At 34.8% G+C, this 26,349-nt stretch overlaps 1 protein-coding gene across 1 annotated transcript in view; it reads left to right on the top strand.

Annotated features, from left to right (window-relative positions):
- The window catches only part of DNAJB14 (DnaJ heat shock protein family (Hsp40) member B14), a 49,495-nt gene that overhangs the window by 17,375 nt on the left and 5,771 nt on the right, over positions 1–26,349 (top strand). The window contains exons 3-7 of the mRNA XM_045792442.2: positions 6,320–6,465; positions 17,741–17,926; positions 20,212–20,306; positions 21,070–21,179; positions 22,032–22,204. Of these exons, the coding sequence (XP_045648398.1) occupies positions 6,320–6,465; positions 17,741–17,926; positions 20,212–20,306; positions 21,070–21,179; positions 22,032–22,204 (710 nt within the window). The remainder of the gene's footprint in view (positions 1–6,319; positions 6,466–17,740; positions 17,927–20,211; positions 20,307–21,069; positions 21,180–22,031; positions 22,205–26,349) is intronic.

The raw sequence follows: 26,349 nt of genomic DNA on the forward strand, positions 1-26,349 counted from the left end.
TAAGCATGAAGGACTCTAAACAGAGATTGATCAGATAATTCACTCTCCATCTTGAGAATTATAGTACAGTGAACTAGCACAAGTGAAGAGTAGATAAAACTAGATTGTCTTTATGTTTTCTGATCTTATTTCCTTTTTTTCTTCACCCTTTTTTCTCCATTGCTTTTTAGTTCATTCTTTTTTTTTTCTTACCATAATTTAGAATTGAAGTCATTTTAAATCAAATATCAATGTATTTACATTTTTTCGTTTTTCCCTGTATATTTAGATGCTAAAGGTTGATTGTAACATTTTATCTGAGTGTGGCCACAGATGTTGGTGTTTGGTGGAAAAAAAGTAAAGAAAAAAGACTCCCTAATCATGGTGAAGCCATGCTAAAGGGTATTTGATTAGCATGAATGGTAGTGAAGCACTTTTGGGATATAAGCAATTTTGCTAACTACTTTTATAACTAATACTGTGTGAGAATGGGCTGAATATGTGAGATAAGTGAATGAATAAATGAGAGACTTCCTTTTGAATTTCTTCAATAAAAAGCTTTAATTAAATGGTGTGCTGAAATGTGTTCCAGGAAACCACATCTATTTGAAAACAAATTGTATTTTCTTGTAGAATTTACTCTCTATTGGGAGAGTATGTTCTTAATGAAAGACCTAAATAAAGTTTATATTATTGTATGTGATTTCTGTTTAGAATCATTTTGTGATTAAAGAAAAGACTGTAGAACTACTTACATGTTTTGAAATATCACCAAAGAATAGAGTTGAAATGGAGAATAGGTATCCCCTAAATCGGTGCTGTTTTTTAAAAATCTTTTTTTCTTTGTTTCCTCTACCCTCACCTTAAAAGGAAAAAGAGGATAGCACAAGGTATGGTAGAAATAAGGAAGGAAGAGCAGTGCTTTGCTTTACTGTCTCTTGCAGTATTTCGGCAGGATATCTTGAGAATTTTAGAATGAAAGATGATGGTGTATGGCCAGATTTGGAAAGATGGAAACAGAAGATTGAGGGAGTTTCTGTCTGTTGGCTTCTATATTATATTCTCTGTGAAATTGCAGATGAGGTTATCCTCTGAGAGTTAGAAGAAAAGAGATGAGATTGGAAGCTTGAGGAGAGTTGTAGAAGTATGGAAAATTTACAGAGGCGAAAGGCAAAGGGAATGGAAGGATTGCTGGTTAGCATTGAGGATCCAGCCAAGTTTGAGACAATGAATTCTTACTGGGTATGAGTATTAGCTTAGTAGTACAGCTGTATTAGAAATAGTTTCTCTGGTCAATAATTTTCTTATCCCTTTTTTATTAAATGCAGTTTTTTTTCCTTTGAGGACTAAATGTGATTGGAACATTCTTTAATAGAATCCCTAAGTTATTCAGACTACTTTATTTTATTTTTATTTTTTTTTTAAAGATTTTATTTATTTGACAGAGAGAGACACAGCAAGAGAGGGAACACAAGCAGGGGGAGTGGGAGAGGGAGAAGCAGGCTTCCTGCTGGGCAGGGAGCCCAATGCGGGGCTCATCCCAGGACCCTGGGATCATGACCTGAGCCGAAGGCAGATGCTTAATGACGGAGCCGGCCAGGCGCCCCTATTCAGAGTACTTTAGTTGATAACTTACATGAGTTGCTTAGCTGAATTATGTAACACTTACTCATTATATTAGCCTTCATAAGTGTTGCTTTAGTGAGGTAACAGATCACCAGCAAACACTTAGGTGCTGTATGTTTTTGTTTTTTGTTTTACCTATACACAGGGGATTTTTTCTGAAGAAAGCCACGTTATCTTGTGTTAGCAGGATTATGCAAACAAGTTGCTCAGTGACAGTTTGGCTCAATGGGAGAAGCCATGCAATAATACTGCATCCATTGCATAAGTAAGAGCTAGCTTATAATAAGACTGAAGAAAAAGTATATAACTTTGTAAAGCTAATATTCTGTGTAACTGAACACTGTTGTCTTTGAGTTGAAATATACTGAAAAATTATTGAGAAGAAGTATCCTGGATCTAATTTGAAGTTTTTAATTTCTCATTGAAAAAAAGCCCATCTTTTATTTTAAAAATTTACAAGATCATTGTTAAAGCATTAACAGGGTCATCATTCTATTTATCAATTAGGAACACTTCCATACAATTGTTAAGTCACTTGAATTATAGGGATTTGATTAGAATTTGATTTAAGCTGTAGTTCTTGAAGTGAAACCATTTTGCTAAACTTATAAAGTTTAGCAAGTAATCCTCTGCCTCAGGAATAAATAAGTATTTCCCTAAACACCGATTAAATTTGGAGTCTACTTAAATGATCAGCTATAACATGCAAAAAAGAATTGAAAGAGAACCTTCCTGCCCTACCCACTATGGTTTCATGCACATCAAGGAAGACATAGGGGCTGAAGTAGATGGACTTTCCATTGTTGAGCTGCCTGTCAGTCTTTCTGGGCTGATTATACAATATTTCCTTCCAGAGTAGGTAATAGGTTACCTCTTTTTAATTTATTTTCTTTTTTATCTCTTTTTAAAAAATTCTTTGGTGAAGATGGAGAAGGTTTGAATCTTTCAGTAAGGAGTGAACTGTAGAAAGTATGACAAATTCATTTTGTCATGATGAATGATGAAAAAAATATGAATTAAAATAAATATATGAATGGTAATTTTTCATTCAAGTGTGAAAAATTAGGTAAAAGTGTATTTGGAGGATTACTTGAACTATATATTGGTGTGTTGAGCCAGGTGCATTGGTGATGTCAACTTTGTACCTCTCTTCTGGCTTCTTAAAAAATTTCTCCTCTAATATATGATGAAATGCTCAGTGCAGGGAGGATATGATAAAACTAGCTACACTTAAGAATTAGTGAAATAATTGTTTTTCTACTTTTTTTCTCTTCGTGACAATTCTTTTCCTTTTTTAAAGATTTTATTTATTTGAGAAAGAGAGCATGGGGGGTGGCGGGCAGAGGGAGAGGGAGAAGCAAGCTCCCTGTCTTTGTGACAATTCTTAGCTTTATGAGCCATCTCTAGAGGATTATGAATTCCAACCTAATTTCCCTACACTATCCAGCAGTCCTCTCTTGGGCTGCCTTTTTCTATTGCCTAGCCTCTTATGCTCAGGAAATCTCAACAAACAATTTTGGAGGGTTAATCTGGTATATAATTAATCATTTTATGCATACAAACCAAGTAATAATGACTTTAGGATTGTTTAGTGTTTTGTTTGTTACTGCTTTGGTTTCCTGCATTCAGATACTATGTGTCATATTCATAGCTCTATTCCTTGTCCTACAGTCTATTCTCCTCTATTCCAAATTGACTTCTGGTGCCAGCTACATTTTTATTATAGTACTTACCACCTGTGACTTTTAGATCTGAACCATTTCTGCCCTTACATTGGACCCAGTCATCCATATGTCCATTCATCATCCATCCGTTCAACACATGGTGAACAAGACATAATCCTTGCCTTCAAGAGGCCTGTAGTCTGAGTAGTCAGGCAAGGTAGCTGCAGTACACTGTGGTAATTGCTGGGAGAGGGCTCATGTCCAGAGGGCTGTAGGGGATATAAGAGGAACACCAAACCTAGTCTTGAGGAATTTGAGTTCTTGAGAAAAGGAAAAGGTAAGTTGAGGTCTGAAGAAATTGTAGAAACTAGCTAAGCAAGAAGAGAGGCAGAGAAGACATGTTTTGGGCACCAAAACCAATATTTGAGGAAAATACCTACAAGGGAAGAGACTATTTAAACACTGATTGGAAAAGCAAACAGAAAGGAAGAGGTGGGTTACTCTGGTGTCCGAAGGACTCCTTTTCCTTGTTCTGATTCTGAGATAGCAGGATTTTTAAATCAGACAGACTGAGGTTTGAATCCTTACTTGTGAGGCCTTTTCTTTTTCTTTTTTTGAAAAAATTTATTTATTTATTTGAGAGAGAGAGAGACAGCCAGAGAGAGAAGGAACACAAGCAGGGGGAGTGGGAAAGGAAGAAGCAGGCTCCCAGCGGAGGAGCCTGATGCAGGAACTCTGGGGTCACGCTCTGAGCTGAAGGCAGACGCTTAACAACTGAGCCACCCAAGCACCCCTTGTGAAGCCTTTTCTAATCATCCTATTTAGAATAGCTGGCCTCCCCGTCCATTCTCTCGTCTCCTTTGTCACTTTAGTTTTCTCTAAATATTTATCATCATATGATGTACTTCATATTTTACTTGTTGTTCTTTGCTCATCCCTCTCACAATTGTAAATTTAGTGTGAACAGGGATTTTTTTGGACTGTTTTATTCACCACTAGCATCTGAAACAGTGTCTAGCAGAAAGTAGATGATCTGTAAATTTTTGTTGAAGAAATAAATTTCCGTTTCCACCTATTACTTACTTGGTTACAGGACTTTTGGCAGCTTACTTAACGATTTCCAGCCTCGATTTTCTCATTGGTTAGAGAGGAAAAACATCTACCGAATGAGGAGTAAATGAGACAGTTTGTATAAAATAGCCAACATAATAAGATTCTACAACTCTCTGTGTGAAATCTTTATAGACCAGATGTAGTTTGGAATTCAGAATTGTTCATATTTTAGAAAGGTAATAAGGAGCATATATTATACATTACATAATAACACTTAACATCTGGTGAGCAGCCCATTACTTAATAGTAACATTTCTGCAGCAACATGTAGAAATACTCACACTTGAATGGGATAAATGAAAACTTTATAGCAGCTTCACATCCATTCAGGTCAAATTTTGCCTCTAAAAGAATTCAAGTCAGGTTTTTGCAGTCAAATTATAGAATAACTTTCATTTTTCAGAGCTTTATGGATATTGGAACATGGATATGTGATTGTGGACCTGGGCCTGACACACAGTAGGTGTTCTATAAATGTCCCCTTTCCCTTTTTCTCTATCACATAGTTTCTAAACATATCTGAGAGAATGATTCTTACAAAAGCAGGAATCGTTCTGTTTTGTTCACTAATGTATCTCAAGTGCCCAGAGCACTGCTTGTGACATAACTGGTGCTCCATAAATATTGTTGATTAAATAAAGGAAATAACACGTTTATGAAATAAAGTTAACTATTAATATTTATTAAGTATCTAAAGTAGAAAAATCCAATTTTAATTATTATTACCATAAAGAAGACTGTATAACGGATTTTTGTTGATATGTGATTATAAAAAAATTTCTTTAATCTTAAACATGTCTTTTTTTTTTTTAACTGTTCATTTAACAAATGTTGAATGCTTTCATTATGAAAGGAGAGCTAAGGCTCATTTATTCTAGAAATATTTACTGAGAACCTATCCTGTACCAAGCACTATCATGACTTATAGTTTCAGTAGTAAGATAAGATCAATCTTGCTCTTTCCTTTGAGAACTTTGAGTCACTCTGCAATTCTCTAGCTACTGGTGGACAGTTATGCCTTAGATCTTTTCACCTGTTACTGCCTCAAGCAATCACATATGGAACACATCTAAAGTCATAAAGTACTCCACAGAAAATGTTTAAAATGTTACTATAGTGAAGGAAAATTGTTAGATTTTTAGTGAAGGAAAATTGTTAGATTTTAGGAGAATATTAGCATTTAATAGTATTAACGTTCTCTGCTCCGTTCAGAGTATTTTTTTTTTCTTAATATACTTCAAAGACTCTGGGCTTAAATCTCTTAACATCTTTAATTAGCTATGTAAGTAATCTTTAAAAGTATGCTAATCATAATGAAAATTGAGTCTAACAAGCATTTTGAGTCCTGTGATATATGTTATTATGAGATCTTATTTTTCTTAGACAGATGAGTTCTCTTTAGTATAGTGGAGCTGAGTTAACTTGCCTTGACATTTAACCCATAGGGTACTTGTAATTGTTTTACATGCACTAAAGTGTTACTTTGATATTTGGTAGGTCTACATTATGTGACAACAAAAATCTTGGAATTCAATGCGTATTAATTAATTTTTAGCTATGACGTACTTGTGAAGAGTTCTGGAATTTCTTTGTGCACTTAAGAGTACTGTAAAATTGTTCTTGTTCGCTCCTTCTAGTTTCAGTGTGTGCTGTCCTTCATCCATGATTGTTATGGGCTTTGCTTTACTTCTCTAGTTGTGATAAAAAGCACCAAGGACATTCTCATGGCCAACTCTCCTTAGACTGGAAAGAGGTTAAAGGAATGGTCTGTGGTCAAGAAGGAGAATGAAGCAATAACCTTTAATGGGATAAGCTATCATTTGATGGAAAACAATCCACAGACAGTTCTTTCCACTATTCTAATAAATCAAAAATTAGAGATACTACATGAAGTTCTTCCTTGAAATTTACATTATAACACACTGTTTTGTTCACAGCATAAACAAGTGTAAAAATTACTATGAAGTACTTGGAGTTACCAAAGATGCTGGTGATGAAGATTTGAAAAAAGCTTACAGAAAGCTTGCTTTGAAGTTTCATCCAGACAAAAACCACGCACCTGGAGCAACAGATGCTTTTAAAAGTAAAGTAAACCTTTTAAAGCAATTTTACTAAACTCTTTTTAGAATCCACTTTACAATGTCTTAGAATATTAAATTCTACCTATATGGTACATTTAGAAGCCAGCATAAGCAAAGTCCTCAAAACCCTTTAAATCTCTACTATTAATTTGTTATGCCAAGAGCCAAACAAATACACTGTGGCTTCATGAAAGCAAAATGCCAGTTTTGGCGAAGTTCTAAGTAACTTTTCTAGATAATCATGCATACTTTCTAGTTTACCACACACTAGTAGTGTGGTGATTATACACAAGCTTCTAGTGTATTACCATCTGCTTCCAAAGGGAACTAAAATAAAACATAGCTTTTGCAAGTTCTTAGGATAGTAGAGACTGTCTAGAATTGGGAAATTGCTTGGATTTTTCTGCCCAGTGTTCTTATATTCCTGCTAACTGGCCAATTTTTTTTTCATTTTCTTATATGTGGTTCTAAATAATGTGATTTTTTTTTCTTTTTAAGAATTAGTTTCTTCAGGTGCCTGGCTGGCATAGTCAGTGGAGCATGCAGCTCTTGATCTCAGGGTCATGAGTTTGAGCCCTACGCTGGGTGCAGAGCTTAAAAAAAAAAATTAGTTTTTTCCCTTTTGCCTACTATTCATTTTTCTTCATTTTCTTAATACTATTTCAGGGTTGGTTTTTTTTCTCTTTCTTTTTTTGCCAATTTAGTAAATAAATGTCAGAGAGTTGATTTTTATAATTTTGTATTTTATATACAATTTATTCATAATAGTTAACTTCTAATTCATAGGAAAAATTTTATATTTGTGATTGTTTCTCCTTTTGAATTTGGCATTTATAGAGCCAACAGTTAAAAAAAAATTTTTCACATTATGAATTAAAATAATTTAATTTAAAATAGTTGGTAAAGAACATTTAGGCAGTGAATTTTTGTATGTTTGTGATCTGCTAAGTGATTTTGATATTAATTCTCCATTAATGTTAAAAATGTTAAACTGCTTTCTCTCACTTCTGTATTGAAGTCATTTATTAGTCTTGGAATAACAGTAAGTGGATCTCCCAATATTTTACATCCTATGCATTTTGAAGAGGTGAGCAGCTAAATGCCACCCCAGCTAGACATTCAGAAGGGGCTTTACAAGGGTGATGACACTTGGATGTGGTACATTTCAGAGTCTAATGCTCTACTTGGCACACTAGACACTGAATATTCATCATCATCCTGGGAGGTGGTTCATCTCTAGAGAAGAGGCTCACATTATTCAATACACAGGAGGTTATCTGTAAATCAGAATGCCAATTTATTAATCCCAAAGAGGATCAGAATAGGGAGTTGGTTGATGAGCCCATTTTTCATTGAATGGAAACTACATAGAAAACTAGATTGTAATCCACAGATGCTTGGTGAGCAAAAGTAGTTAATTAGAAAATATTACAGTTAGTGTCATCATTCAGAAATGGCAGCTTTCATTTATTCTCAGCACACAGGGTCTTCTCTTTATCTTCTGAATCATCTTATTTTATTTTATTTTATTTATTTATTTATTTTTTTAATTTCATTTATTTATTTGACAGAGATAGAGACAGCCAGCGAGAGAGGGAACACAAGCAGGGGGAGTGGGAGAGGAAGAAGCAGGCTCATAGCGGAGGAGCCTGATGTGGGGCTCGATCCCAGAACGCCGGGATCACGCCCTGAGCTGAAGGCAGACGCTTAACCGCTGTGCCACCCAGGTGCCCCCATCTTATTTTATTTTAAACCCATTGATCCAAACTTCTATTTTTGGGATACCAAGCTGCTTATTTTAAGCAAATACTATAGTCTTTTTCTTTTGTATGAAAACTAAGTATAGATTGATTGCTCTACCAAAACACTTTTTACAGAAGATGGAAACCATTTGCTTTTTATTTCCTCCAAGAATAGAAAAAGAGGAGATAATTGGTTTAGGGAATTAAATTAGATAGAAGAGATACTTTCATTTGTGTGTGTTTTTGTTTTGTTTTGTTTTTTAAGTAAGCTCAGTGCCCAATGTGGAGCTCGAACTCCCAATCAAGAGTCACATGAAAAAAAAAAAAAAATGCTGAGCCAGCCAGGTGTCCCTTCATTTGTGTGTTTTGTAAAGCTTTAAAAATAAGAGGTTGCTATCAAGGAGGGTAGACTAAATGAACTCTTAAGTTCATGCGGCCGTGTGTTCTTTACAGTTAAGATTGTAACTCAAGTTTCTCAAAGAAGGGAATATTTTATTAACATCTAGAGAATGACTTGCACAGTACATATGAACATACTTTTAAAAAACATTTGAATAAATTGAAATGGATCCCTTTCCTTCTGTCTGACGTGGATGTCTTCAAAATATACCTGGTCTACTTTATCTTCAAAGACAAATACTTCAAAGTATTTCAGAGACCATTTGAATACTACCTGTGCCTGTTGACATACACATGAGGGTAATAACAAGGGGTGTGGTTTGGCTCTTTATGTGTTTATTTGATAAATAATAATGGATCAGATGCTGTTACCTGTGTTAGGCCTGGTAGTTCAATATTCTTAATATTTGGGCTAGTTTTGTAGAGAAATACAACAGGAGAATACGAGATATTCTCTTGCTCAAAGAATTTGTAATTCATTAAGGAGAGAAAAGTATCACACAGAATATTTGGAATAATGCTAAGAGCTAACATTTTATAGTTTTTCATTCCTATTTTTTCATTTAATGCTTATTAAAAATCTTATGAAGTAGTCAGGGAACTAGTGTCACCCTCCTTTCCCCAGTAAGAAAATTGAGGCTCAGAGAGATTAACCGATTTACCCAGGATCTCCCAGAAGACTGAATATAATTAAATACCAAAACATTCAATAAAAATGTTTGAAGAAAAGCCAGAAAGATAGATTATAATCAGAGTAATTAGAGAATATAAATAGTAATTAGAGAATATGCTAGATGAGAATTAAGAGTTTTCTAGACATGAGTATGATTAGAGAAGAGAGAAAATGGCAGAAATTTGGGTATGAGAATGAGGCAAGTGATTTAAAAATCAATGACGACTTCCACTTTCAGGAAGATGGAATAAATATACTTCCCCCTATTTCTTGCACAAAGTATAATTGAATATTATATAAAAAACAAAGCAAACATTAAAAAAAAAAAACTTTGAAAGGTGGAAAGAAGAAGGTAGATGAACTAGGGACCTTGGGATCCAAAGAACTACATGGCAGTAAGTTGCTTGGGTTTTCATTTTGCCTTTTGTATCTTAGACTAGGTGCTGGAGAAGCAGACAACCCAGAAATACCAATAATCACAGATAAAAAATCCCCAAGAAAAGCCTACTTTCTCTAGCTAAAGAACCAGAAGGGGGCAACCTAGTAAGACAGAAAATTTTTAAGCAATAACCATCCAATACAGCCAAATATCAAAGAAAAAACTGTGGTCCCACCTACAGCCCCATCAGCAAAGGCTGAATAAAGAACCTAGCCTGTCACCCTCTCTGGGCTGTAATAAGATGCCTTGACATGCCTACCCTCTTTACTTGGGGGGTAACAGAGATGATTGAGTAGGGAACTGGTCCTTCTGCTTGACAGTAACAAGGTATGCCTTTCCATCCCCAGTGGTGTAGTGTCATAAGTGGCCTAGTAGAGAATCAGGACTTTTACCAGAGGTAAACAAAACAATATCCTTTTCATGTCAGTGAAGCTACCTGGGGGGCAGTAATGCAGCAGCCCTACCTACTCTTTCCAGCCACAGAGATGTCATTGAAGGCTTTATGGGAGACTAGAAATCTCATTCCTGCTCGGCAGTAACAAGGAGCTCCACCTTTCAGATGTCATCAGAGGCCAAGGGGGAAACCTGAACTTTTATTCCCATCTGGAAGTAATAAGGTGGTATTTCCACTTCCTGTACCAGAATAATGTCCGAGGAGGACAGTTAAAAACAGGAGTTTTAGACAGGTCCAGAGTCTCATAAGATAATACCTCAAATGACCACATTTCAGTAGAAAATCATTTGTCATACTAAGAACGAGGAAAGCCTCAAATTTAACAAGTCATAGATGTCCACATGGAGATGACAGAGAAGTTAGAAGTGCCTAACAAAGATTTTATTTTTTAAATTTTTTTGAAAAGATTTTATTTATTTATTTGAGAGAGAGAGAAAGAGCACAGAGAGACAGAGGGAGAAGCAGACCCCCACTGGGCAGGGAGCCCGACGTGAGGCTCGATCCCAGGACCCTGAGATTGTGACCTGAGCCGAAGGCAGACGCTTAACTGACTGAGCCACCCAGGTGCCCCCCTAACAAAGATTTTAAAGCATCCATCATAAAAATGCTTCAGTGAACAATTACAAATATGCTTTAAATAAGTTTTGAAAAATAGTTTCAGCAAAGAAGTAGAAAATCTGAGCAAATAAACAAAAGGTATAAAGAATCAAATGGAAATTTTACAACTTAAAAATATAAAAACTGAGGGACTCCTTGGTGGCTCAGTTGGTTAAGCATCTGCCTTGGGCTCAGGTCATGATTCCAGGGTGCTGGGATCGAGTCCCATGTGGGGCTCCTTGCTCAGCGGTTAGCCTGCTTCTCCCTCTGCCTGATGCTCCCTTTGCTGATGTATGTGTGCTTGCTCATGCTTTCTCTCTCTCTGACAAATAAATAAAATCTTTAAAATAAAATAAAATCGAGCAATAAATGGGATAAACAATAAAATAACAGAGGAAAGAATCAGTGAACTGGAAAATAGAAAAATAGACATTATCTAGAATCTGAGCAGCTCCAGGGACAAGTGGGACTATAACAAGATTTAACGTTTATATCATTGAGGTCTTAGAAGGAGAGGAAGAAGAGAGTATAGCTGAAAAAGTACTCTAAAATAAATAAATAAATAAATAAATAAATAAATATTGAATACTTCCTATACTTGGTAAAAGATATAAGCTTACATAATTCAAGAAGTTGAATGAACCCCAAATAGTTAACCCCCCCCAAAATCCATACCAAGACACATCATAGTCAAACTTCTGAAAGCTAAAGACAGAAAGAAAATTTTGAAAGAAGCAGAAGAGAAATGACACCTTATCTGCTGGGGAAAAACAATTCAAATGACAGTGAATTTCACATTAGAAACTATGCAGGCCAGGAGGCAATGGCCCATTTTTCAAGTACCTTTTGAAAGAAAAGAACTTTTGCCCAGAATTGTATACCCAGCAAAAACATCCTTCAAGAATGAAGGGAAAATCCGGACATTTTCAGATGAAGGAAAAAAGAGAATTTGTCATTCGCACACATACCCTAAAAGAGTAGCTAAAGAAAATTCTGTAACCAAAATAAAACAGTAAAAGAAGAAAGCTTGAAATAGGAAAAAAGAAAGAACGTGGTAAGCAAAAATATGAGTAAATGTAATATACTTTATTTCTCCTCTTGGATTTCTAGATTATTTGACATTTGAAGCAAAAATTTTAACATTATCTGATATGGTTCTAAATGTATGCCAAGAAAATATATAAGACAATTATGTTATAAATGGGCAAGGATAAAAGAAAGTAAAAGTAAGAGTTTCACAGTACACTTGAACTAGTAAAATGATGACAGCAGTAGGCTGTGATAAGTTATGTATGTATAATATAATACCTAGAGCAACCACTGAAAAGTTATACAAACAAATACACTCAGAAAACACTAGATAAATCAAAATGGAATTCTAAAAAAGAAATGTTTAACTCACAGGAAGTCAGGAAAAAGTACAGAAAACAAAAAATAAAATGGCAGAAATAAACCCTAACTTATCAGTAGCTACATTAAATGTAAATGATCTAAATATGCCAATTAAAGACAGATTGGCAGAGTGAATTAAAAGACATGACTGTGTGTTATCGACAAGACACTCCATTTATAACAATATAGACAGGCTGAAGGTAAAGAGATGGAAAAATATGTATCATGAAAACGTTAATCCAAAGAAAGCAAGAGTGGCTATATTAATATTAGATAAAGCAGACAAAAAAAGTTACCAGAGAAAGAATTATATGATAAAAGGGTCAATCCTTCAAGAAGACATAGCAATATATATGTGTTCACATCAAAAAACAGATGCAAAATACGTAAATCAAAAACTGAAGGAGATATAGACAAATTCATAATTATAGTTAGAAACTTCAACACCTCTCTGTCAACAACTGATAGAACAGCTTGACAGAAAATCAGCAAGAATATGGAAGAATTAAACATCGTTACCCAACAAGATCTATTCAATGTTTATAGAACACTCTATCCAACACCAGGAGACTATAAATTGCTTTTCAAGTGCTCACAGAACATACACCCAGATAGAGCATATCCTGGGTCATAAAATAAACCTCCACCAAGTTAAAAGACTGAAGTCATACAGAGTGTGTTCTTTGACCACAACGAAATCAAAGTAAAAATTAACGACAGAAAGATAATTGGAATATGGCTAATCACTTGGAAACTGGACAGCACACTTCTAAATAATTTATGGGTCAAAGAAGTCTCAAGAAATTTTTTAAATAATACATTAATCTGAATAAAAATGCAGCATATCAAAATTTGAGGGGACCAGCAAAAGCAGTGTTGAGAGGATTCATGATACAAGCAAATAGGAAAAAAAAAAAAAGCCTGAAAATGAGTAGAAATAGAAAGGAATTGCCTCAAAATGATAAAGGAGCAACTACAGAAAACACTGTGCTTAATGGTAAGAGACTGAACGCTTTCCCCCTAAGATTGAGAACAAAGCCAGAATGTTTCCTTTCATCACATTTATTCAGTATAGTGTTGGCAATTCTAGTCAGTGCATTAAGGTGAGAAAAAGAAGACCCAAGGACTAGAAAGGAAGAGATAAAACTGTCCCTATTTACAAATGATGTAATTATGTATAAATCCCAAGGAAAGCACCTTCCCCCCTCCCCAAATTTTAGAATCAATAAATATATTCTGTAAGATTTTCGGATACAAGATAAACATACAAAAACTAATTTTTATATTTAGAAATATTTAGTTCATTTCTGTACACTAGCAGTGAATATATAGACACAAACTAAAAATACATTACCATTTATAATCACACATAGACACACAAGAAATACTTAGGTGTAAATTTAACAAACCTCGTACAGGATTTTTATGCTGAATGCTATAGAACCACTAGGAAAGAAGTCAGAGAAGATCTAAATGAATGGAACGTTATATCATGTTCATGGATTGGAAGACTCAGCATAGTAAAGATGTCAAGTGTCCTCAAATTGGTCTGCATATTTAACACAATGCCTGTCAAAATCCTAGGAAGACTTTTTTTGTAGATAACAGCAAGTTTATTCTAGAACTCATATGGAAAGATAAAGAACCTGAATAAACAAAAACAATTTATTAAAAGAATGGAGTAGGAGTCATCAGTTTACCTGATTTCAGGACTGACTTTATAGCCACAGTTATCAAAACAGTACAGTATTGGCAGAGGGATAGACAAATACATCAATTGAACAGGATAGGGAACCCAGATATGGACCCATACAAATATACCCAAGAGATTTTTGACATAGGTGCAAAAGCAATTTAATAGAGGAAAGACAGACTTTTCAACAAATGGTTTTGGAACAATTAGATATTCATAAGCAAAAAAAGTTAACCTTGACCTGAATCTTATGCTCGTTACAAGAATGAACTTGAAATGAATCATGAAATATAAAACACTTTTTAACTCTTAGCAAAAATCATGGAAGCAAATCTTTAGGCTCTTAAGCTGGACAGTTATTTCTTATACTTAACACCAAAAGCATGGTTCATAAAAGTTAAGAAGTTGGGTTTCATCAAAATTTTTGAAGTTTGCTCTTCAGAGACCTTACAGAGAGGATGAAAAGATAAGTAACAGAGTGGAGAGAATATCTGCCAAACACATATCTGAAAAGGACTAGTATCTAGAATATATAAAGAACTCGCCAAATTGAAAATTTAAAAAACAGACAATTCAGTTAGGAAATGAGTAAAAGACATTCCACTGAAGATGACATACAAATGCAAAATAAGCAATGGAAAGATTTTTAACATCATTCATTAGCCATTAGAGATAATGTAAAGTAAAACCCAATGAGATACCACTACGCACCTATCAAAATGGCTAAAATAATAAATAGCAACAACACCAGATAACCGGTATGGATGCAGAGAAACGGGATCACTCGTACATTGTTGATGGGATGTAAAATGACACAGTCACTCTGTAAAACAGTTTGGCAGTTTCTCAAAAAACTGCTACCATACCACTACCATACAACTTAGCAATTACATTCCTTAGCATTTATCCTAGAGGTAAAAGTTGATGTTTATACATAAATCTGTACATGAATGTAAATAGCAGTTTTACTCATGATACCAAAACCTAGAAACAACCCAGATATTGTTCGTTGGATGAATGGTGAAACAAACAGGGATGCATCCATACCATGGAATACTACCCAGCAATAAAAAGGAATGAACTACAGTAGTGCCCCCTCCCCCCGCCTTACTTGCAGAGGAAATGTTCCAAGACTCGCAGTGGATTCCTGAAAGTACAGATAGTACTAAACCCTGTATATACTGTGTTTTTTTCCTATACGTATCCACTTATGATGAAGGGTAATTTTTAAATTAGGCACAGTAAGATATTAACAATAATAACTAACAATAAAACACAACACAATAATAATATACTATAATAAAAGTTATGTAAAAGGTCTGTCTCTCTCTCAAGGTGTCTTTTTGTACTTCATTCACCCTTGTTGTGATGATGCGAGATGATAAAATGTCTCCATGATGAGATGAAGTGAGGTGAATGATGCAGGTGCTGTCATGCAGCATTAGGCTACTATTGACCTATGGATGATAGGTTAGGAGGAGGGCCATCTGCTTCCAGACCATGGTTGATTGAGGGTAACCGAAACCATGGATTGGGAGTGAAGCCGGGGACTACTGTTTTGGCTTACATAGCAACCTGGATTGATCACCAAAGAATTATGCTGATTGAAAAAGCCCTATCCCAGATGGTTTCATTCCATTTATATGTTGTATTATTTTATTTATATAATATTCTTGAAATGCCAATAACATAGAAATAGATATTAGATTAGTGGTTGTCAGGGGTTAACGAGGGGATGAAGGAGAAGGAAGTGGGTGTAGTTATACAAGAGCAACAAGAGGATGGTAGTGGAAATGTCCTATATCCTGATTATATCAATGTCAATATCCCAGTTGTGAGAGTACTTTAATTTTACAAGATATTGCCATTGGAGAAATTAGGTAACAAGTACAGAGGATCTCTCTGTATTATTTCTTACAACTTGGTGGAAGGTACTTTTGGTGAAATAAGTGAGACTGAGGTAGAAATGTGCTTTGTAAAGCTTTTGGACACCAACATAAATTTTGGGTTTAATATTTTGCTAATAAGAAACTGAAAAAGGTTTTGATTATGAGTGTAGCACAAAGTAAATGGATAGACAGTTACTCTAGTCACAGTAGATGAAATAAATTGTCTTGCATATACAATTATGGATTATAGCCATATTTTATACAGATTTTCTAAAATATCTTAATGTTTGGAAATTATTTTTTTAAATAGCAAAACCTTAAAATAAAACCTTAAAACCAATATATTAATAGTTTAAAAAGTAACAGCATTGTGAAATTACAGGGATACTCTATTTAGTATATAGAGGTAAAACCTAGAATTGATATTATTGGAAGTACAACGCTGGCAGATATTGATAGATATGCTGTTTTTTTGGGGTATCAGTTAATATCTTGGTGTTGTTTGTAAATACATTGTTTGGCTCTCTGATCATGCTTTCCCATTAGAGCAACATTATAAATGATGGCTGTATTTCTGAGTCATAGATCTATTTGAGAATCTAAAGAAAGTTTTTGACAATCTCCTTCGATAGATGGACCATCCAACTAATTTTTCATACATTGGGGTTCACAAACCACCTGAAAGCTATCTCTGAATCCCAGGTTTTAGAATCACCATCAGAAGAAAAATTCCAAAGTATATGGGTATAATTAATTTAAGTGTGATATGTAATCATCTAAAAACAACTAACTAATGAGCATCTATTTGCTTGTACAGTACCTATGGCAGCTACCACATGGGTTCCAAAAACTATCTTTAAAATATCCCATATTGCAAAAGGCTTACAATCTACTTTAAGAAGTAAGCTATATCTATGAAATGATTATTAGAAGTGTCAGAATGAGAATAGGGTATTTCTGCTTTTAGATCAAAGCATTACAGCTTTTGTAAATTACCTCAAGAAGGCATTTTAGTAACCAATGTACCATTGCCTCTTTTGGACACAGGAGTATGAGATGGGAAATAGAATTCTTTAGAAATAAATATCTCAAAACTAGCAAAGTGAGGAATACTAGATACTATCTGGATCAATTCAAAAGCAAATTCTACTGGATCATGGGGATATTGCAGTGAAAACATAGACCCCCTACCTACCCTCGTGGAGTTTAAGAGGAATAAATTGTTAATGAATAAAATGAAAAATAGCTCGCTCTGGGCTGGAGTGTACAAAAACAGGTTTACAGTGTAGGTTGAATAGAATATACTTACTATGCTAAAAAAATTTTTGACCTTGAACAAGTATCCTAACCATTTTGAACCTCAGGAGGCTCATCTGTAAAGTAGGAATAATAATGAATAATGTAATAGCATATTGGGTTCAGAGCCTGGCAGTTGGTAGCTACTGCTGTTATTATTGGTCTGAATAGCACTAATGAATGACTAGATTAGGATATGCAAAAGAAGTAGGATATTAGAGGATGGAGCACAATAGTAAGAAAGCAAGATGAACATTCTTTTATGTTCAAGATAGTAGGGAGACTTATTAGTCTCATATAAAAAATTTGTATTGGGAGGTAATAATATGTGTAACTGCAAGCAATGTATAAATTTAATGTATAAACCTTTTTTATGGGGGGAAGAGGCAGAGGGAGAGAATCTTAAGCAGGCGCCACACCTAGCACGGAGCCCTCCACAAGGCTCGATCTCACGACCCTGAGATCCTGACCTGAGTGGAAATCTAGAGTCTGATACTTAACCGACTGAGTCACCCAGGCACTTTCTTTAAAAGAAATTGTTACTGTTTTACTATTTTCTTGATTTGCCTGAAGTAGGATTTGTTTTGTTTTGTGTTTTGTTTTTTTGGGTTTTTTTGGTTAATATGACAGTAGCTTTTATATGGGCAAGTCTTTTTATAATATAAAAACTTTGCATACCAACTTTTACTGTTTACCTTTTCAGAGATTGGAAATGCTTATGCTGTTTTAAGCAATCCAGAAAAACGAAAACAATATGACCTCACAGGCAATGAAGAACAAGCATGTAATCACCAAAACAATGGTAGATTTAATTTCCATCGAGGTTGTGAAGCTGATATAACTCCAGAAGACTTATTTAATATATTCTTTGGTGGTGGATTTCCTTCAGGTATTTTAATGTTAGTTGTAAATATTATATTTATGAAGCTAGAGATTCTCACCTCCAGTTAGGTTATTTAGAGATTTATCTACTTTCTCCACTACATTCCTTATAGTATTATGATCCTCTGATGATTTTTCAGGAAGGTAGAAAAAAGCGTTAGACTTATTACCTTTACTGTAAGTTTGCCTTTTTTCTTGAACATGTTTTAATTTAAAAAAAAGAAATGAGTACAGATATTCTCTATTTTATATAAAGCTGAACAAAGGATGTATGAGTAGGAAATCCAGGAGCAATGTCTTAGTTAAGTGCTATTACAATTACAAGAGGTATCCTATCCCCTGGACGACAATTTGAAACTGGTTCTCTGAAGATCTTTGTAGGTATTTCATTCATAACATTATAAATTGCTAATTTGGATATATATGGAGGTACCTTCCTTTGAAATATTAAAATGTCTGATTCATAGGTTATATATAAAGTAAATGGGTTTTTTAAATTATAGTAAGACAAATATTTAGTTGAACTAGGCTATCAAAGTAAAATACCGCAGAGGTACTACTAAATGAATTGATTTTATAGTACCAGCATAAGTTGTATTGAACTCTACTTATATTTACTACGAGTTGTGTGAAAATTAATTTTCTTTGAGAATAGCTCCTATAAAGTAGTTAAAATTATAGCTCCGGTCATGTTTCCAACATGTATTTAAGTGCTAAGTTAAACATTCAATTCAAAATTAGGAGAATCTTTATGAATGTAGCAATGTACTTTGGTCTGATGGCCCTGTCTGGATATTATTGAGAAAGATTATGGTCATTAATAGTCAATAATAATTTTGTAAAGCATCCTTGAAGGAAAGAGAATGTGTAAATACAAATTAATGACTGAAAATATAGCATGTATTTTGACATATTAGGATATATAATTACTTCTCACAGAAAAATTATTCAGACTAGTAATTTTGATGAAAATATGCTAAAAACAATCAGAAATCTTTCAAGTAGTAGTGAATTTTGAGTTACAGTTCTTTTGCTTGTTATAACGTAATTTACTTTGTGTCAGTATTTCTGATTGCTCACCTTATTTGAAAACAACCTAAAAGTCTATCAGCAGTAGAATGTTTGAATAAATTGTGGTCCATCTCTACCATAGTATATTATACTCATTTTTTTAAAAAAAATGAGTTAGAGCACTGTCTTGATTTCTAGAGGTGTTTGCAATTCATTGATAAATGAGGAAAGCAGAGTTTCAGAGTGGTGACCTGAGGTTTGTAAAAACAACCAACCACAGCAAAAGTCCTCTATGGATGCAGTATTAGGCAGGAACTCTTATTCATGTTTTCATGAAGAAAGAACTTCTACTTTTTAATTGTTTTAATTTTTTTTTTTTAAGATTGTATTTATTTATTTGCTTGCTTGCTTGTTTGTTTACTTGTTTGTCAGAGAGAGAGAGAGAGCACAAGCAGGGGGAGCGGCAGGCAGAGGGAGATGCCAACTCCCCACTGAGCAAGGAGCCCGATGCAGAACTCAGTCCCAGGACCCTGGGATCATGACCTGAGCTAAAGGCAAAGGCTTAACCGACTGAGCCACCCAGGTGTCCCAGAGCTTCTACTTTTAAAAAAATTTTTGTTTAAATCCTGGTTTGTTAACATGCAGTGCAATATTGGTTTTAGGAGTAGAAGTCAGTGATTCATCACTTAATATACAACACCCAGTGCTCATCACAACAAGTGCCCTCCCTAATACCCATCACCCCCCCACCTCTCTCCATCAATCCTCAGTTTGTTCTCTGTCATTAAGAGTGTCTCGTGGTTTGTTTCCCTCTCTCCTTCCCCTCCTTCCCATATGTTCCTCTATTTTGTTTCTTAAATTCCACATATGAGAACTTCTGCTTTAAAGGAAGCAAAGTCTGGGAGGAATCATTTCTGTTTCCATCCACGCTTTACTCACAGGAGGAAAGGGCAATAACCATTTACTACTCAAACATGCATTATTTTAGTAGTTTAAAAAAATTAAATAAAAATGTAAAAGAAGGGGCACCTGGGTGGCTCAGTCAGTTAAGCATCTGCCTTCAGCTCAGGTCATGATCCCAGGGTTCTGGGACTGATCTGCATCAGGCTCCCTGCACAGCAGGGAGTCTTGCTTCTCCCTCTGCCCCTTCCCCTGCTCCTGTTCTCTCTCTTGCTCACTCTTTCTCAAATAAATAAATAAAATCTTTTAAAAAATGTAAAAGAAAATACGATTTTTCTGATGACAGCTGCTCTCAATTTAACCTTGCTTTTAATTTTTTAGGTAGTGTACATTCATTTTCAAATGGGCGAGCTGGTTATAGCCATCAACATCAACATCGACATAGTGGACATGAAAGAGAAGAGGAAAGAGGAGACGTATGTTTATGATATGATTAGAAATCTCAAAATGGCAAATTTCAGCTCAGGAAAAGCAATTAGAGTTGTCTGAAAATAGGGCAAGTTGTTTTAAAAGGAAATAATGACTGTTCTCGTACCAAATGTATTCAGTAGAGACTAGACAGTGTTTAGGAATATTAAGGGAGCAGGGGTAGAAGTCAGGGTGGAGGGTGGTGGGCAAAATGATACCTCTGGTTTGGTGTTCTGTGATTCTGATGAAGATACCCCTGCAGTATGCATGCTTTGAAGTTCTCATTGTTGGTCCTAAAACATCTCGAATCAATACTGAAGAACTTAAGTCGGAAGTTACTTTCCTTGTTCTAGTGCAGTTATACCCAATTGCATATAGCACTTAAATTACGTGGAGTAGAAAGGTAAATGGAAAGAACACTGGAATAGAAATTGAAAGGCCTGGCCCCGGCTCTGACACTCATCTGCTTCCACATACCACCCTCAAAGTCAAGGGAAAGGTAGTTTTGCAAGAGAGACAGAGAACTTCCTCATCTGTAACATGAGATCAGTTTATATCAGTCTTTTCCAAATCAGGATCTCTACTTAAAGCACCTGGAAAGTAGTATTTTTAAGAATCACTCCAGGAAGCTGGTATGATCAGGCAGATTTGAAAGCACTGAACCAGATGATCTCAAATGTCCTTTCTGTCTCTAAAAATATATGACAACTGTTGGATTATTAACAACTACAATTACATTACAATTTATTATTTTTTGATGGTTTTTTGTAGGGAGGTTTTTCTGTGTTTATCCAGCTGATGCCCATTATTGTATTGATCCTCGTGTCATTATTAAGCCAATTGATGGTCTCTAATCCTCCTTATTCCTTATATCCCAGATCGTAAGTAGCTAAGTGAAGTTTTAAAAAAAATTTGTTTTTTCTTATCTAGCTTCCTTTAAAGGGCGTTGTGCTCTCTTCAACTTTTACGTTATCTTATATTACTACAAGTGTACCACATTTTGAAATTTCTAATTTAAAAAATCATTACTCAAGTGATAAATTTGTATTATCTTGTTAGTTACATTTCTGTTCCATTGTGGATAAAGACAGAAGTACTATTTTTGAATCTGATAGCAATGTAATGTGATAGGTAATATGTTGAAATCAAAAGCAAAAAATAGTTTAAAAGATAAAAATATTTCAAAGACAAAAGTAGAATTGTAATTGATGTTATGTAGATTTATATCATTGAGGGGTAAATGACTTCATTCTTTTGTTTGTAAAATATTGGTTAAATAAAAGCAAATATTACTTTTTTGTTATATGAAGTATTTTTCCATAATATACTTATATATATGAGATTAGGACAAAAAGGAAATTTAACACAGTATGCATTCTAGAAAACTTTAGTGTTATACAGTGAACATAAAGGAAACTTGGTAAAATCATATTGCCAGTGATTTACGGTATTAAAAACAGTTTGGTCTAAAAATAAGAAGTAACTTTTTATTTCTAAATAAGATTTTTATTAAATAAAAATTGAAAGAACTTACAAGAACATACTATATTAAAATATGATTACTTTTTATGACATGGATGGTGGTTTAAGGCAATTTGAAATAATGTAAATAAATGATTACCAGTATTAACTTTTTAATTATTTTTAATTGTTTTTGTTAGCTTGGCTTGTAGTAGCAGGGTCAAAATGTACAATTTTAATTAAGAAATAATGATCAAGCATTTCTTTTACAGTGGATCAGGGCAAACTATTAAAATGCAAACAGAAAACTTGGGTGTTGTTTATTATGTCAACAAGGACTTTAAAAATGAATATAAAGGAATGTTACTACAAAAAGTGGAAAAGAGTGTGGAAGAAGATTATGTGACTAATATTCGAAATAATTGCTGGAAAGAAAGACAACAAAGTAAGTTTATGAAATGTTTAACATTTAAAAACTTAGAATCTTTGGAATTGATTATTATAGATTTCCCTACTCAAGAAATGTTTAGAATTGCCTGGCACATAATTGGAGCTCAATACTTAAGACAGTGTGTTTTATGTGGCCTTATAACAGTATTTGGCACATAGCAAGCACTTAGTCAATGGTATTTGTCGTTTGAATAAGTGAATAATACCAAATTACATTGTATTTAAAATGTTGTCAGTTGTAACATGCATCATTATTTTATGTACCAGTGAGAAAAAAAAATTCTGGCACGTTAGCTATGTCATCAATTTTAACATGCATCCTGTTTCAGAGTGAAGTTTGAAACTCTTCATTAATTTAGCTTAAACATTTAACGCTTAATGTGTAATGAGTTCTGTTGACATTCCATTTTCCTTTATTTATTCTGTACATAACCGGAAACACTTAAGCAATGTGTTTAGCCTTTTCCAGCCTCAGCTTCCGTAACTTAATAAGCAGTTCCACCTATAAAAGCTTCATCATAAGAATTTACGGAGATGCTGCATGTAAAGCTTGTGTTGTTAGGGTTATTGTTTTCCTGACTGTTACAAATAATGATGTAGACAATATAGTGTAGACTTTGGAATTAAACAATCTGAAGTTTAATCCTAACTCTGAAATTTTTATCTGAGTGATTAGGGCCAAATATTCTAATGACGATGATGAGTGGGAGGAGGAAATAACTGTCATTTATATAGTATTTATTGTTTCAGTCACTGTCCCAAGCAATTTACATATATTAACTCATTTAATCTCCACAACAACACTGTGAAATTATACCCATTTTATATATAAGGAAACTGAGGCAAAGAGAACTTAGTAACTTGCCCAAGGCCATAGAGGTAGTCCATGATTCAAACAGTTCATTTGTCTCCAGAATCCAGGCACTTGTGCTCCACAGTCTTCTCAGTAATACCCAACTTTGCAGGTTTGTTGTGAAAATTAAATCAGACAATAAAGTATTTCACGTGTAGTAAAATGCCCAGAAAATGGTAGCGGTTATCATCATCTCTCATCCACTGGGGAAAATCCGATAAAACATAATCTTTGTATGCTTCCAAGAAAATTCCTGTCTCTGGTCTGGGTTTCCTCATCTATATTCTATATAGTGGCAGTTAGAAGAGCTACATCTTCCTTGGTGTCTCAGTCTCTGAGTCTGTGAAATCAGTCTGTTCTCAGTGTGGAGGTTACATTGGACTAGTGGTTTTCAACTGGAAATGATTTGCCTCTGCTTCACATTACATCTGGTAATGTTTGGAAACTTTGTGTGTGTCACCACAGGGTGGGGGTGGAAGAGATTGTTGCTGGCATCTAAGGGATTGAGGCCAAGGTGCTGCTAAACATCCCACAATGCACAGGACAGCCCCACAACAAAGATTTATCTGGCCCAAAATGCCGACATTACTGAGGCTGAGAAACTGTTAGCAGAAGGGCTTAAAGGCAGTGAACGCCAAATTTTACTTATTTCATTTCACTTTTTGAGGTCTAATGCCTTTTACAATCCTTGGCACATCATAGGCATATGGTAAACTTTTGATGGATATATGAATAATTGGGTAAAGGATTAATGAATGCATAAGAATGAACGTATGAAAGACCTGCTTATTTTGTGTTAAAAGAATGACTAACACATTAGATATATCACCTTTCAAATACAAATTCTAATCTTCAGCCAAATAGGGGCGATTTTTGGATTATGCATGCTTAAATTCTGTTACCTTGAATAATTGGGAAATTGACTATATAAATAGAAGAAAGGAAAAGATTTTCATATTTATGGAAGATAGTATAATGTTATGGCTAACATGCTGGCTCTGAGGCTGCCTTGCAAGATAAGATCCTGGCTTGACCAGCAGGTTACCTAGGCCAAGTTAGTTAACCTCTCTAAATCTCACTTATGTCATCTTTAAAATGTGGACCATAACAGATAATACATGTTAACACTTAGAATAAGATCTTGCTTCAGTAAGTGTTCAATATTACTACTTACTATAATTATTTTTTTTCTATCCATATTATAAGCCAAGTGTTTTTGCTTGGCATACTTCAATCTTTTAATCATCTGTCATGATTGGTGTTAATATCTCACAGACTGTCAGTCTGTGCTCTGTTTACTATACCAAGTTGTCTACAGCTATATTGTATGTAGTTATTTGTGTGTCTTTTAAAGTTACTATCAGAAGTTTTAACTAAATCTGATTTTAATAAGTCATTATTTATAAAACAACTTGCTGGGACACCTGGGTGGCTCAGTCGCTTAAGTGTCTGCCTTCAGCTCAGGTCATGACCTGAGATCGACCCCTGCATAAGACTCCCTGCTCCATGGGGAGCCTGCTTTTCCCTCTCCCTCTGCCTGCTGCTCCCCCTGCTTGTGCTCTCTCTCTGTCAAATAAATAAATAAAATCTTTTAAAAAATAATAAAACAGCTTGCTTGTGTTCAACAGTGTCAATGGAACAAGACAAAACTCTTAAAGACTAAGGAGAAATGACAACTAAGTACAACGTATGATCCTGAATTGGATCATGGATGGGGAGGGGAGGAAATGGCTATAAAGGACATCATTGGGGCCACTGGCGAAATGTGAATATGAACTATATATTAGATAATAGGATTATAGTATTAAATTTCTAAATTTGAAAATTGTGTTGTGGTTATATAAGACAATGCCCCTTGTTCTTAGGAGAAACATGCTGAAGTAATTAGGAATGAAAGGTCATGATGTCTGTACCTTATTCTCAAAAGGTTTTGCAATATAATAATAACCACCACAACAATAACAGCTTTATTATAGAGAGAGCCAAAGCAAATTGGACAAAATGTGAAGAATTGGTCAATCAAGGTGTAAAGGGTTTTAAAGTGTTCATTGTAATACTCCTAACTTCTATGTAGGTTTGAAATATTTTTTTAAGATTTTATTTATTTATTTGAGAGAAAGAGAAATGGAGCACAAATGGGGGGAGGGGGAGAGGAACAAGCTGATTCCCCGCTGAGCACGGGGCGCCATCCCACCCGGGCTCCATCCCAGCACCCTGAGATCATGACCTGAGCTGAAGTCAGAATCTTAACCAACTGAGCCAACCAGGCGCCCCTTGAAATTTTCAAAATAAAACGTAACAAATTCAGCACATCTTGAGGTTAGGGGTTTTATTATTTATTTAATTTTTAAAAAGATTTTATTTATTTGAGAGAGAGATAGTGACAGCACAAGCGGAGAGGAGCGGGAGAAGCAGGCTCCCCACTGAGCAGGGAGCCCACTGCGGGCGATCTCAAGACCCTGGGATCTTGACCTGAGCCGAAGGCAGCCGGTTAACTGACTGAGCCACCCAGGTGCCCCTAGAGGTTAGGGGTTTTAAATGAAGATAGAAGTGGAAGGAGCTCAGTATAACACTAATTAATCCACTGATTGAATGTTTTACTTGTTGATTAGGGTGAACTCATCTTGTTTTATAAATTAACGTCATCTAAAAAGGTGGTTAGCCAATAGATTTTTTTTTAACCAGGGTTTTTCTGTTTTGCAGTCATTTCTAACACTTTCTAATGTCTAGATTGATAAATAGGTGTTTTATAAAATACAAGAAGTAATTTGAAGTAATGGAAAGAATATCAGGCTAGGAGTTGGAAGTTTAGCTTAGAATCTAGACTGTCATTGACTGGCTCTGTGAACTTGGGTTTCTCTATCTCGCCTGGGAAGACACATCTGCAAAAGGATTTTACAAGTGCCTCATTTGTAAATAAAGGGGATGGAGCAATTGCGATTGAGTTGTTAAATCCTAGCTGGATTGACTGAATAAAAGGTCATTTCTGAAGATCTTTAAAAAGAGGATATACTTTTGCTGTGAGTATATTTTGAATGTGGTCCTGACTGATGTCCTTTACCTTGGCCTTTGTTTTCCAGAAAGTAGCTGACTTTTTTTTCTGGGTCTTGTTACATCTTTTCTAAGTGCCCCCACCCTTTGGAAGTGTTAATAAACAGTGAAATGACTGAGAGTAACAGGAATATTGCAAGGAACAGTTCTCTGAAGATTTATAGTCCATTTATTTTTCTTTAGTAATGCTACCCACATACTGAAGGAAGTCTCAGAAGTACTTATTTGCTAAGTAA

This window comes from Ursus americanus, chromosome 8 (assembly GCF_024610735.1).
Source record: "Ursus americanus isolate L20-20 chromosome 8, mUrsAme1.1.p, whole genome shotgun sequence".
NCBI lineage: Eukaryota > Metazoa > Chordata > Mammalia > Carnivora > Ursidae > Ursus > Ursus americanus.